Here is a 14,048-nt window from a genome sequence, read left to right on the forward strand (position 1 = left end):
TTTAGTCCTTAAGCCATGGCTAATTCTTTTTCTTCAAAACCAATCTCATATTTTCATTTTAACCCATCTTTAACAAGTTTTAACATTTAACTTCTTTCATAAAACACTAATTCTACAATTTAGTCAATTTAGTCTGTAATACCCCGAAAATTTTTATAGTAAAATATTATCCGTGATATAGTAAAATAAGGAAATAAAGTGACAAAAAGGGAAATTTTGAGTTATGTCAATATTGGGAAGTATATTATGACATATTGATTCAAGAAAGGATTAAATTGTAAGAGTGAGAAAAGTTTTGTGGCCCAAGAGTAAATACTCAAAATTTGAAGGATTAAAGCGTAAATATGAAAAGTTGAAGGACTAATAGTGTAAATATTTTAAGGGTGGAATGATCTAGAAATCAAGAAAAATTGATAAATTAGGACCAAATTGAATAAGTGAAGAATTATGAGGGACTAAATTGCAATTTTACCAAATTAAATGATGACTCAATAGTGGAATTTTAAAAGATCACGAAGGGCAAAATGGTCAATTGGAAGAGAGAGAAATCTAGAGACAATGATGATGTTGGAGATATTTTAGATAAATTAAATAAATAAATATTAGTTTATTAATACTTTAAATTAATTTTTAAATAATATTTTATTATTTTATTATTATTTTATTTAATATATATATGTAAGGAAAGAAAGGGGAGGATGATCACCATTCTCATGCAACTAACGTGAGAAGAAGAAGAAGAAATAAAGTTTTCCTTTTCTTACAATTTAGTCCTTCCTCCAAAAATTCATTATTTTCACCTAAAAATTGAAAGAATTTTCATAGCCATCAAGAGAGAAAGATAACAAGGAGATGATGGGGAGCAAGAATATCAAGTTGGATTCAAGAAATAGAAGTTGGAGGAGAGAGAAAAATCAAGTTAAAGATTGAAGACAATAAGAAAAGGTAAGTACATCAAGATTTCAATATGTTTTTAAGTTTGTTATTATTAACAAAGCATGGAAATAATGTTATAGTAGAGTTTTCTTACATAAGGTCTTATGTTCTTGATATGTTAGTGAAGAGAAAATAAGAGAAAGTGATGAGAAATGGTGTAGAAAAAGAAAATAAGGGTGTTATAACATGGTAATTAATATATTGCACTAAAACAGTTTTGGACAGCAGCAGTAGTCTAAATTTGAAAAATCACCAAAAATTGTAGAAATCGAATTATAGGATGAATAAAATATGAGATTAAATCTTATTGATTCTAGTTTCTTATAGAAGAAACAGTGTAAGTAGTGGATTTGTAAATCATGAAATATAATGAATTTTGTGAGACAAGGTCAGAATGAATTTGGGTTCCCCTGTTTTGAATTTGGAAAATCATCAAAAATTTGATAGAAATAATTAGGGGCTTAAATTTATATGTTTAGAATATTTAATGAGTCTATTTTCAATATAAATAAACAGTAATATCATTCAAATTATGTACGAGGATATAATTAATTTTTAGTAAAGAAGGGTCAGAACTGTCAGACAACAGAACAGGGGTAACTTTAAAGAATAAACTGTACTTATTGGCTAAACCAAAAATTCTGAAAAATTTATGCAAAGAATATATATGAGTCTAGTTTCAAGAAAAAATTTCGTATCTTAATTTGGAGCTCTATAGCTCCAGATATAAATAATTTAGTGACTATGACACAGATGGACAGCTTAAATATTCATAAAAGTAAATAGTAAAAATTATAGATGATGTTACTTCCAAGTGTGTTATATACATTAAGGATGTGGAATGGAGAGGAGGACGAGGAAAATATATATGAATATTCAGCTAGCATGGCTAATTTGCATGTTTTAGGCTTAAGGACTAAATTGAATAAAAGTAAAACTTCAGGGGGTAATTTTGTAAAAATGTCAAAATGACCAAATTGAAGGGAATGAATTGTTTTATTATCTAAATTAATAAATTGAATGAAATTGTCAATTTAAGATCGAGTGAAAATTGGGAAAATGGTAAATTACCAAAATGTCCCTAAATCTTGATATTTTTGCAATTTCGCTAGTTAAATTCGTATAACTTGAATTATATTCTTAAATGCTTGAAATGTATGTTATTGATGTGACTATGATTTGAAAGTTCATTGTATGAAAATTTATGAAACATTGATATATTTGATAAAAATGGGAAGAAATCTCGATTGAATGAAAGGAAATTTCGATGGATCTCTAAGAAGGAATTGACGGTAAAAAGGATCTAGCCCGGACGGGTGATCCTACCCTGATATAGCCCTCCCGAAGAATATGTGAAAAATGGATTTAGCTCGGACGGGTAATCTGAATTAGGGTCTGAATTTAGCCTGGACTGGTAATTCAGATCCAAGCTCATTAGAGTAATTGTCGTTGCAGGGGATTTAGCCTGGACTGGTAATCCCACTGTAAGGATGAGGTTCTCGGGAGTGTGCTCTCTGATATGAAATGTGTAAGACCATGGTTGAAAGATGCCATGGCAACCTGATATGAAATGTGTAAGACCATGGTTGAAAGATACCACGGCAACGTGATATGAAATGAATAAGACCATGGTTGAAAGATACCATGGCAACGTGATATGAAATGAATAAGACCATGGTTGAAAGATACCATGGCAACATGATAGAAAATGAGTAAGACTATAGTTGAAAGACACTATGGCATCATGTCAAAGATAAATAAGACCGTGGATTGGAGACGCGATGACATCTATTGAACAATTGATATTCAGGTAATATGCATCAGATGACGAATGGTTATATAAAATGGTTGTGTGAAATGTTTACAAGAACTGGTCATATGGAAATATATGTACAAAATAGTTGTATGAAATAATTATGAAGATAGATAAACAAAATAAGAATAAGTACATGGAATATAATTTATGTTAAGTTTGATATAAATTTTACCGGAATAAATATACATAAAATATATGGAAATGATGGAGCATGAAATATTGATATAATGAAATGATTGATATATACTTATGAAGAAACGGTAAGAGAATGATATGTTTCATGACATGTACATATATGATTATCTTTGATATGTTGATACAAGGAATTATGTAAGTAAAGACAATTATTAAACTCAAGTGTGACATGTCGAGAAAATAAGTATATCAATGTTGAATTTATATGAAATATGTGCAAGTGTACTAACAATGATGTGGCTTGACGCTTAGACAAGGGTCAAGCTATTGATTGAATGGTAACATGTTTAATTATAAGAAGCATTAAAATGGTAAGTACTTAGATGAAAATAAAATTAAAGATTTTGCAAAAAATTTTTTATGATCCCGATTTAATTTCGTTTGGTTTTTAATGTATGTTTGGGGCTTTGAGGGCCTAATAAAGAGACGTTATGATTATTTTAAAAATATGAATAATAAATAACTCAGAATTATCTGAAAATGTTCAGTAAACTCTAGTAATGCCTCGTACCTATTCCGGCAATGGATACAGGTAGGGGTGTTACATAATCCCTACTATAACAAAACTTATATCTCTTTTTTGCAATTCAATCATTCTCCCACTTCTAACTTGAATTTCTATCATTTTATCTATTTCTTCAATCTAGTTAATATTTAAAAATTTACTAATCTAGTTAACATCTAAAAATTCAGTAACTTTCTAAATTTCAACATAATTCAAGTAGGGTTTTATTCTAAGATTCCAAAAACATCAAAATTATAAGAAAATGGACTAAATTGACTTACCAAATAAGCTTCAAACTTCAAAACCGTAATTTTTCATTTTCATTTTCTTTCCTTTCTATTTTGTTTTCATTCTCTGTTCTTTTTTTCTATTTTTGTTTTTTTATTTACTTTTAATTATTATATTATATCATTATTATTATTATTATTTACTTGTAAACATATATTTATACTACACATGTATGTATTATACTTTATACACATGTAATTAATTTTTACCACACATTTGTCACTTAAGGTTTATTTCTAATTTAGTCCTTCACATTTTCTTTAATCTATAATTAAACTTTTACACTATATTCAATCTAGTCATTTCACTAAATTAACTTTAATTCAACCTAATTCACTTAACCAAAGTCAAATTAACTACACTACTAACTTCGTAAATATTTATTAAATATTTACGAATTAATTTTGCAGAAATGATGACCCAAAAATTTAATTTTTCAATACCCGTAAATTTTGATTCGTTACATTTATGATATACATCAATTCAATTATATATTAATAGCTACACTGTATTTTTATATAAATACATCTAAGTTTTATAATGAATCTAATCAAATCACATGAAATATGTTGAAGCGTCAATCATGGTACCATAGTTGATGTTTAAAGGAATGCTTAGATTTAAAGAATTAGGTTAGGATCACATGGAAAAATAATAAGAAAAATGTTTAATATAATATTCGGTACTTGAAATTGATTTTTTTTAAATTTAATACCTAAACTTTTTTATCCAATTTGGTATCCAAACTTGACACTTTTTTCTAATTTAGTACCTAAACTCGACACTTTTCTTAAGTTGGTATTTAATCTTTTTGGGAGATCAATTTGGTAACTGAACTTGACTATTTTTCTTAATTTGGTACCTAATCCATTTTTGTTCAATTTGGTACTTGTCAAATGTTTTACAAATTACTCCAATATACTACAGATTTTTTATGAGGTAGCAAAAATAATCAATGTAAGACCGACATGTGACAGGTGATATGATATTTTTTTTGTATTTTATATGTTCAATTATTTTTAATTTTAATTAATTAATTATTCAGTTAATTGAAAATAATGATTTTTTTTAATTTGGGATTTTTTAAAATCTTTTTCTTATTTAATATTAATTTGTTAAGCATAACTCAATTCCTATTTTTTTAACATTAATTTTCTCTAACACTGATAATATTTTTATAACATAACAAAAAAAATTAACACCATTAGTATTTGCGTAATTTGTATAACATTTTAATAAATTTAGGTACCAAATTGAACCTAAAAAAGTTTAAGTACCAAATTAAAAAAAAGTGTCAAATTCAAATATCAAATTGAGATAAAAAAATTTAAATACCAAATTAAGAAAAATATTAAAATCAAATTTAAATACTAAATACTATATTAAGCCTAACAACACAAATAAAAGAAAACGATAGTCCCAGGTAAAGGAAACAAGGTTAAACGGCACCATCATCAATCAATGAACTCCACTAATAATAAAATAGCCTAATTATTACCACCCAAAATCTATTTTTTTAACACTTGTAATGAAATAATTATAGACATATTTAAAATTTAATCAACATATTTTAAATATATTCTAAGTTAAATCCAAATAATATTTAACATCCAAGTTGAAAACTAGGTTAATGGAAGGGTATTATTGATATAATACTGATAAAATGAAAACTTATTTGAAAAATATATTGGAAATTCAATTACATCATTTTAAAGTTGAGGAATTAATTTAGAATTTGAATTATATTTAGAGGGTGTATAATGTAATTAACCAAAACAAAAACTTCCGGAAAAGGAAGCGCCAAGCTGGAAGGCTCATGAATTTCTCGATGGAACCGCATTGCACCGGAACAAAACCCACTTTACATCTGGCTCCGTGGTGAAAGCCAAAAGAACAGATGCAGTTTCATAGCGCCACGTCATATATTTTTTGCACTATGAAAACAAAACAAAAGAAAGAAAGAAAGGCCAATTGCCCGGTTGTTATTCCTACGAACTTTCAAAAAATTTAGGGATCAATCAACCTAAATTCTCTCAGTATCCATTTTTTGGTGTTTCGGAGAAAAAGAGAAAAAATCAAATTACAAAATGAATATCTTCAGGTTTGCAGGTGATATGACTCATTTGATCAGCATCTTAGTGCTGCTCCTCAAAATCTACGCTACCAAATCTTGCTCAGGTAACTTTTCCGCTATTTCCATTTCCGTTTGGTTCTCGAGAAACCGCTAAAATGTAATTTTGGCTTAACTTTGAAGTGTTCGAGTATTTTTTAACCGTAATTTTAGTTTGTTTTTCTCCTCCTGTGATCTCTCATTTTATTCGCTAACAAAGGGAAAATTACGTCATTTTTATTCTTACTTTTTGCCATTTGGTTGCTTAGTAACTGAATTTATTGAGTTTTTGTCTACTGCTTCAATCTGTCCTCGTTTCTTTACTAATGTATTGAAAATTGTTAAAGGTGCAGAGCTTCATCTTTTCTTTATTTTGCTATTTGAATTTGCTTGTTATTTTTAGGTATTTCGCTGAAGACGCAGGAGCTATATGCGCTAGTATTTTTGACCCGCTACTTGGATCTATTCACGGATTTTATATCTGTGTACAACACCATCATGAAGCTGGTCTTTATTGCCAGCTCTCTCGCCATTGTTTGGTGTATGAGAATGCACCGAGTCGTGAGGCGTTCCTATGACAAGGACCTCGATACATTTCGTCATTATTTCCTCATTTTGGCTAGCCTCATTTTGGCGCTTTTGGTACACGAGAAGTTCACCTTTCAGGAGGTGATTTCATTGAATTTTTAGTGCTTTAGAAAGCTTGATTTTATGAATGTGAATATTGATAATTCGGTACTGCTTTATACTACTACTCAGTAGTGCTACCTTTTAGAGCTAGTTCCAGACTGGGTAACTTCTCAAGTTCTAATTATACAAGCTGAAAGCAAAGCAAACGACCTGGAGTACTCAGATAAAATCATGATATATTTTTTCTTTTTGCATTCTGCTGATTCTGGATCTCCTTATTTGCTATGATAATAAAATGAGCATTTTTGGTTTGATCAACAATGTTTGGTTGTGGTATGAAACATATATTACCTGCGTTGGTGTCAATTTGTGAACTAGCTTGGTCTTCCTCTCTGTTTTTCTCATCTGTTGAATTATTTATTTATACAGCTTGACTATCATCTTTTTCCTGTCATAGTGTCATCGGTGAAAACAGTGCTGTCTGTTGATACTTAATATAAGTATTTCCTTTTTGGAAGTTCTTCAGAACTGAGTAGAACTATCACCCTTACTGTGGACAAGAACCCATTCAAATTAGTAACTTCATTGGATTCATCTCCTGTGGCCTTTGTCTTATTATTCCTTTTATTGTTTACAGTATAAGGAAGCGTTTTAATGGTTTTCTTTTGCTTTATCTTGTAATTGCATAATTTCTCTCTCTAAATTTTAGTAGTTGTACTTCAAAAGCCTGCATTAGTTCTATTCACATATACGTCCTCTCATCTTTTGCCTGTAATTTCTCTCTCAGTTTGTTTATCTCTAGCTTCTTAGTCTAATTACACACTGAGATATTTACTGGATTCTCTATCCAAAAAAAAAAAAAGAGAGAAAAAGAATCACTCATTTTCTAAACATATGAAAGGTTTCCCCTTTTTGATGGTGGTTCAATTTGTTATTTCATATTGTTAGCCAATTTCTCTGTTCCCTGTGGGTTCATAACTGCAATCTGATTTGATAATAAGTTTTATTCATTGCAGATCTTTTGGGCATTTTCAATCTACTTGGAAGCTCTTGCGATTCTTCCCCAGTTAGTTTTGCTACAACGAAGTGGGAATGTGGATAATTTAACTGGGCAATATGTCTTCTTTTTAGGGTACGCTTAGTTTGCATTCATACACAATTAGTAGAACACATATCTGATGTAACTAAAGCCTCTTGAACATAAACCAGTATGACAAAAACATATACAAAGAACCCCAATAATCAAATTAAAGTCTTCCACCTTAGTAACAGAACACGAGGGACCAAATTAGCACATCAATAAGCAAAAGCAATATGAACTAGCTAACTGAGACACCACCTAGCCACAACTCCTCTTTTTTGACCTGTCTATGCCAAAGCATCATCCATCCCTTTGGCTTCTCCATATACCTGTAACAGCGTGACATCTTTAATCTTTCTCCAAAGACCATCAATGTTAGGAAAAAGATAGTCCAGAACTTCCCTGGTCGAGCCTCCTCCTTAAGTGCACTCTTCCCTCTAGATCTCCACTTCTCAATTTCAGAGGTTCACATATAATGCCTTAACCATTGCTTCAAGTGAGTGAAAATAACTACTTATTTTTCCTAGGCAATGTTATGGAGGCATCAACCAAGTTAGATGATGAAATCAAGCAATCTCCTATCTTTCTTTTACGCCTCTGAATTAACAAATGCAAGAATATGTGCTCAGTGTGAAAACGATATCATTTATCATTTGTCATTTTACTTTCACACAATCCAATGCCTGCTGCATCACCAGCAGTGCTAATAAATTGACACTGATCTCCTTCTTTAGACCTGATTACTTATATAATTGGTTTTTGTGTTGCTGAGCCAGCAAATTTCCAGGTTGGAGGTGTAGCTTAGTTTGAAGTAGTTACCTTTGATTTTTTTTTTTAATTTCTTAAAGCATATTTTGACATGCAAATATTATGTTCTGGGCTTTTCAGTCATATCATATGAATGGCTAGTACTTTTCCAGTTTTCCCCTTTCGAATCTTCATCAGTAGAGTAGAAAGTACATGTAAATCTTCTTTCTGATTCATGCTGATTGATTAATGGATGTGAGAGAAATGATTAGAAGTTCTACAATGAAAACTTTCTTATATCTACAGCCATATTATCTACTGTAAGGGTTCTTCTCGAATTCAGAACTAGATGATTCTTCCTGGCATGTTGTATTTTTATAGCCAGTCTGATTCTCAGAAACTTAAAACATAGGAATCATAATGAAGATCGGTCATTTGTTTTCATGGCATTTGGTAAGGACTTTTAGAACTAATGCAAGTGATACTTTCCATATTTGCAAGTGTGTTCCTTAACCTTTGGTCCTGAACCTATCTACTTCCCTCTGCCCATTTGTTGTTACTTGTTGATTGCCATTGAAATATTACCTTAAGTATTCTAGTTGCATGTACAATATGCATTTCCAGGAAATGAACCATTTAATAGTCCTGCATCATATTAGACAAGAAATAGAGTTCATGCATATGCACAGATGTGTCCAAGTTTAAATTTGCTCAAGCTTATATTCCATTTCGCTTCTACTTGAGTGATATGTATGTGCATGTACAACCGTTGGATTAGTAATGGATTATGCTTGGACATTCTCAAGGTTGCAGATTGTTTTTGTTCAACCTCTTCAATGTCTTAAAATTTGACAATACAAATTTGTGACATTCTATCAGATATCTATGAGGCATATTGATCAAATAAACTTGAATCTGCAGGGCTTATCGTGCTTTCTACATTCTTAACTGGATCTATCGCTATTTTACAGAGCAACATTGTAGTCGATGGATAGGTGAGAGGCTAAGAGCAGTGCTACTTGTGGTATTTGCTTATTTGTAACATTGATATTCTAATTTGTGTTAATATTTTGTTGGTTTTAAGCTTGCGTCTCCGGTATCGTCCAGACAGCGCTATATGCAGATTTCTTCTACTATTATTTCATCAGGTAAACGAATAGCACATTTTTAAAAGATAATTTATGCTCACATTGTTAGCATGTGAAAGAAATTGTCTTGTTTCCTTTTTAATTTTTTTTTTCGGCAGTTGGAAAAACAATGCAAAACTGCAGCTACCAGCTTGAATCGAGCCAAGGCGTTTTTTTCCTTTAGTAAGGCTACTGTTTCAAGGCATTGGATGCAGTTCCGTTATTAAGAAGAGTCCGTGTCTGGTGTTATTAATACTTGGGATACATGAACATTATTATATAGTTCTGAGTTCTGACTTTCTCACCTTGATTAGACAAGTAGCAGACCACAGTTATGACAGTTTCATCAGCTTTTCCCATTATTTTTGACATTGTAAAGATATACTCTCGCGTTTTGGAAGAGGGTGAAAATAGAAAAACGGAGCCAACGTTGACTGTATTTCGGAGTTGTAAATGTCAAATTACGAAGCGTTCGTCTATAAGTTTTCGCTGCCTGATTGTTAGAACTCCTTTAGCTAATCTTCAAAAACCCGTCTCTACAAATAGCATCTCTGATTTGCTTGGGCCAACAGATTCTTAGTAAATTAATGAAATTGAATTAATTATGAGAGCAGTGCACGCAATAATAAGGAAACCATTTGATCTTTTAAATTCTACTAGTGGGTTAGCAAAATGACATATCTAGACAGATTTTTGCTCCGTCGAAAATTCAAGAATAAGACCCAAAAACACGGAAACCAAAACCCGGAACGCAGATGCAGCTAGGCCCAAAAGACCTAAACAGAGGTCTAAATCCAATTCAATTTTTGAAGGAATGAACAACTCTACCTCCTGGACCCGAAAGATCGAAAATTCAATTTTTTTTCGAAGGAATGAACAACTCTACCTCCTGGACCCCTTGTTGATTTTCGATCTCCTCAGATCTGCTGTGGAATCCACACCATATGCCTCCGGTTCTTTTCATTTTAGTTTTCCACTTTGTCTCTTTCTATTCTTTTTGTTGTCATTTACTGTTTGTTTATTGAGAAATTCTTTCCTTGAAAGCGATTTGCTGGGTTGATTCCGGATCTGGATTTGCATGTATAAAATATTATAGAATGTTAGTTTCTGAAATTTTGATTTACCAGATTTACTCACGGAGTTGTAGTTCTGCTTGTATTTTGATCGATGTATTTATAGGCTTGAGTTTATTTTGGTTTTTCATTTTACTCTAGCTGTTTTGAACCAATCGTTTGTTTAAATGATTGTTATCATGCATTACTTTATTTCGTTACCGTTAACTTTAGTCTCTGATTTGTAAATTGGATTAATAGGTCGCTGTTAAGTTAGTAGTTTAATAGTGGTTATAATTTTACGAGAATGACAATCTGTTCATTATAGCTTCTTTGGCTTTAACATTTTAATTTATTTCATTTTCCTGGACGTGCGTTCCTTTCATGTCTCTCCTTGATTTTCTTATATAAATATGGCTGCCTATACAAAACGGTTTTCCAGTCCTCATACCTGCACAGTTCTTTCGAAATGATAATTATTGTAATTGTAGGAATTGGATGAACAACTTAGAGATTGATATCAAGTCGAATACTAACTGTGTAAGGAATCACCTATGTTTGTGTTCTAATTATTTGCTAAAGTGGAGGAAAATGTTTGAACTCTTTCAGTGAATTCATGCGCATTATTTATTTATTATTACTATTAATGAGAGGTGTAGTTACTCCGGCATCATTAATATCTGCTCATCTTTCATCTTTTGTTTTCATATACTCTTAAATGCATTATATTTGTTGCAAGTTCCTTAACTAAAAAATTACTGCTGAATTAATGGTGTAATTCAGATCTGAATAGTCAATATGGGAGGAGGGTTCAGAGTACTGCATCTGGTTAGACCATTTCTTTCATTTCTGCCTGAAGTTCAGAGTGCTGACAGGAAAATTCCTTTTAGAGAGAAGGTCATCTGCACTGTCGTCTCTCTCTTCATCTTTTTGGTGTGCAGTCAGCTTCCACTATATGGAATACACTCTACGACAGGTGCTGATCCTTTCTATTGGATGCGTGTTATCCTTGCATCAAACCGTGGAACTGTTATGGAACTTGGTATTACCCCCATTGTGACATCTGGATTGGTGATGCAACTCCTGGCTGGTTCAAAAATCATCGAGGTGGACAACAGTGTTCGTGAGGATCGAGCACTCCTGTAAGTATCTTTCACATTCATCTGTAACATGGTTATTTACTGATTGATGGAACTGCCCTTTGACCCCAATGAAGGGCTATTTTTTTCTGTAGGTAGGTTAAACTCTCTGCTTCTTTTACATCTGTAACATCCAACAACTTTTATGCTATTTGTGCTTCTTGTTCACTACTGATTAAGTAGTTTCTTGTGATAGCTCAGACTGTATTTTTATGATCTATCCTTTGTGATATCTACGTGCATATTATAATATTTTGTATTTTATGTGTGCTTTTCAGAAATGGGGCTCAAAAGTTGTTGGGCATCCTGATTGCTGTCGGTGAGGCAGTGGCATACGTTCTGTCAGGTATGTATGGCAGTGTCAGTCAGCTTGGTGTTGGGAATGCTATCCTTATTATTATTCAACTTTGCTTTGCTGGAATCATTGTGATCTGCCTGGATGAACTTCTCCAGAAGGGATATGGTTTGGGCTCTGGGATCTCCCTTTTCATAGCCACTAATATCTGGTATGTTATTGCATTGTTTCCCCTTTTTCACTCAATGTATTCCTGCACATGACAGTACAAATTCTCTTTTAATTGTGCAGTGAAAACATAATTTGGAAAGCCTTTAGCCCTACAACTATCAACAGTGGTCGAGGGGCTGAGTTTGAAGGTGCTGTCATTGCTATGTTCCATCTATTGATAACTAGGACAGACAAAGTTCGAGCACTTCGCGAAGCTTTCTATCGGCAGAATCTTCCTAATGTTACAAATTTGCTCGCAACAGTATTGATCTTCCTTATTGTCATCTACTTCCAAGGTTTCCGTGTTGTTTTGCCTGTAAGATCAAAGAATGCTCGTGGACAGCAAGGGTCTTATCCGATTAAGCTATTCTACACCTCAAACATGCCTATCATCCTGCAGTCTGCACTTGTTTCAAATCTTTATTTCATCTCCCAGGTTTGAATACTTAATATGAAGGGCTTCATTTTACTGTTAATGTTCAACTACCATAACTGTATTTATTTTTCTGTAGTTGCTGTACAGGAAGTACAGTGGTAACTTCTTTGTGAATCTGTTGGGTAAATGGAAGGAATCTGAATATTCAGGTGGTCAATTCATTCCTGTGGGAGGTTTAGCATACTATGTTACTGCACCTGCAAGGTTAGACATTATTTCGCTTGCATCTCCTTTAACATGGTTAAGTACAGCAGCACAATTGGAATGCTTGATTTTAATCTTTTGGTAAATTTTCTCTTCAAATGGGCTGATCCCTTGTTTTTCTATTTCTTCCTGCAGCTTAGCGGACATGGCAGCAAATCCCTTCCATGCTCTATTTTATCTTGTGTTCATGCTTTCAGCATGTGCCTTGTTTTCAAAAACTTGGATTGAAGTTTCTGGTTCTTCTGCCAAAGATGTGGCTAAGCAGCTCAAGGTAACCTTATATGAGAACTTTTGTTCTCTCATCCATCTGTTTAGTTCTTGGGCTTTTCTATTATGATGTTACCATAGGTTTTTATTAGTAAAAAAATGACATTTTCACTATTCTATCTGGAGTCTTTTATGTGCTGATTTACTTTCATGCATGAATTAGAAATTCTATCGATCTTGAGTTCTCTGGCCTAATACGTGATTGAATGTTGTCAATGCTTATTTGTTCTGTTGATTTACGTTTCGCTCTTACCTTTTTATACAAAAAATAATTTCTAGTGCTTTGATACCCAGAAAACGGAGAGAGTTTTTGAAGGTCTAAACACAAAAGTTATACTGGATGTATTTCTGACTTCCCCATGTGTTTTCTTTGCAGGAACAACAAATGGTGATGCCTGGACATAGAGATTCAAATCTACAGAAGGAACTGAATCGCTACATTCCAACTGCAGCTGCGTTTGGAGGAATGTGCATTGGTGCATTAACTGTCCTAGCCGACTTCATGGGAGCAATTGGTTCGGGTACTGGAATATTGCTTGCCGTAACAATCATATATCAATACTTTGAAACTTTTGAGAAAGAGAGAGCCAGTGAACTGGGTTTCTTTGGACTCTGAAGCTTCTAGTCATGAAATTTTTGATGATCGAGTTTGACTTGGGAAGATGTTAAGTAGATAGCAGCTTCGTTTAACGCTCCTAGCCCTTCTAAAGTCTACAAAGATATTTAATTGCAGAACCAAGTTTTGTTACTCTTTTAATTTAAATTCCCTTTTCTCCTTAAATTCACTACATTCTCATTACTTTGATGTTACACTATGAAATGACCAAACATGCATTACAATTCATCTTTGAAAAATGGCATACATCTCAGCTTCATTAAAACATTTTTTTATAGTAAGCTAGATACCCTACAGTCTTTAGCTAATGGTCCCTTCCATATTTCTTTTTGCAACCCAAACATCCTTTCATTTCAAACATAATCATTACATTCTGAATAAATATACGCAGACA

At 32.4% G+C, this 14,048-nt stretch overlaps 2 protein-coding genes across 6 annotated transcripts; both read left to right on the plus strand.

The window, feature by feature from the left end:
- The first annotated feature begins 5,660 nt into the window (after positions 1-5,660).
- Positions 5,661-9,914, plus strand: LOC107960446 (ER lumen protein-retaining receptor A). Its single transcript, XM_016896797.2, has 6 exons — positions 5,661-5,918; positions 6,254-6,519; positions 7,497-7,612; positions 9,230-9,303; positions 9,393-9,456; positions 9,555-9,914. The coding sequence occupies exons 1-6, from the start codon at positions 5,828-5,830 to the stop codon at positions 9,589-9,591; spliced, it is 648 nt and encodes a 215-aa protein (XP_016752286.1). The 5' UTR covers positions 5,661-5,827; the 3' UTR covers positions 9,592-9,914.
- Positions 9,915-10,185: 271 nt separating this feature from the next.
- LOC107960445 (protein transport protein Sec61 subunit alpha) lies at positions 10,186-13,819 on the plus strand. Of its 5 annotated transcripts, XM_041113576.1 has the most exons (8): positions 10,261-10,388; positions 10,979-11,027; positions 11,271-11,629; positions 11,905-12,132; positions 12,213-12,567; positions 12,644-12,771; positions 12,907-13,042; positions 13,415-13,819. In XM_041113576.1, exons 3-8 carry the CDS (start codon positions 11,286-11,288, stop codon positions 13,652-13,654), a joined length of 1,431 nt encoding a protein of 476 aa, XP_040969510.1. In that variant the 5' UTR covers positions 10,261-10,388; positions 10,979-11,027; positions 11,271-11,285; the 3' UTR covers positions 13,655-13,819. The 5 variants fall into 5 exon arrangements, with proteins under 5 accessions (XP_016752283.2, XP_016752282.2, XP_016752285.2 ...); XM_016896794.2 differs by lacking the exon at positions 10,979-11,027 and having other exon boundaries at positions 10,186-10,388; XM_016896793.2 differs by lacking the exon at positions 10,979-11,027 and having other exon boundaries at positions 10,259-10,534.
- The last annotated feature ends 229 nt before the right edge of the window (positions 13,820-14,048 follow it).

Source organism: Gossypium hirsutum, chromosome A05 (genome assembly GCF_007990345.1).
Source record: "Gossypium hirsutum isolate 1008001.06 chromosome A05, Gossypium_hirsutum_v2.1, whole genome shotgun sequence".
Classification (NCBI taxonomy): domain Eukaryota; kingdom Viridiplantae; phylum Streptophyta; class Magnoliopsida; order Malvales; family Malvaceae; genus Gossypium; species Gossypium hirsutum.

Coding starts and splice junctions, on each gene's coding strand:
- LOC107960445 (XM_016896794.2), top strand. CDS start 11,286: ATGGGAGGAGGGTTCAGAGTACTGCATCTGGTTAGACCATTTCTTTCA. Junction 12,133..12,212: donor TTCATAGCCACTAATATCTG/GTATGTTATTGC, acceptor TTAATTGTGCAG/TGAAAACATAATTTGGAAAG. Junction 13,043..13,414: donor ATGTGGCTAAGCAGCTCAAG/GTAACCTTATAT, acceptor TTTTCTTTGCAG/GAACAACAAATGGTGATGCC.
- LOC107960446 (XM_016896797.2), top strand. CDS start 5,828: ATGAATATCTTCAGGTTTGCAGGTGATATGACTCATTTGATCAGCATC. Junction 6,520..7,496: donor AGAAGTTCACCTTTCAGGAG/GTGATTTCATTG, acceptor TATTCATTGCAG/ATCTTTTGGGCATTTTCAAT. Junction 7,613..9,229: donor CAATATGTCTTCTTTTTAGG/GTACGCTTAGTT, acceptor TTGAATCTGCAG/GGCTTATCGTGCTTTCTACA.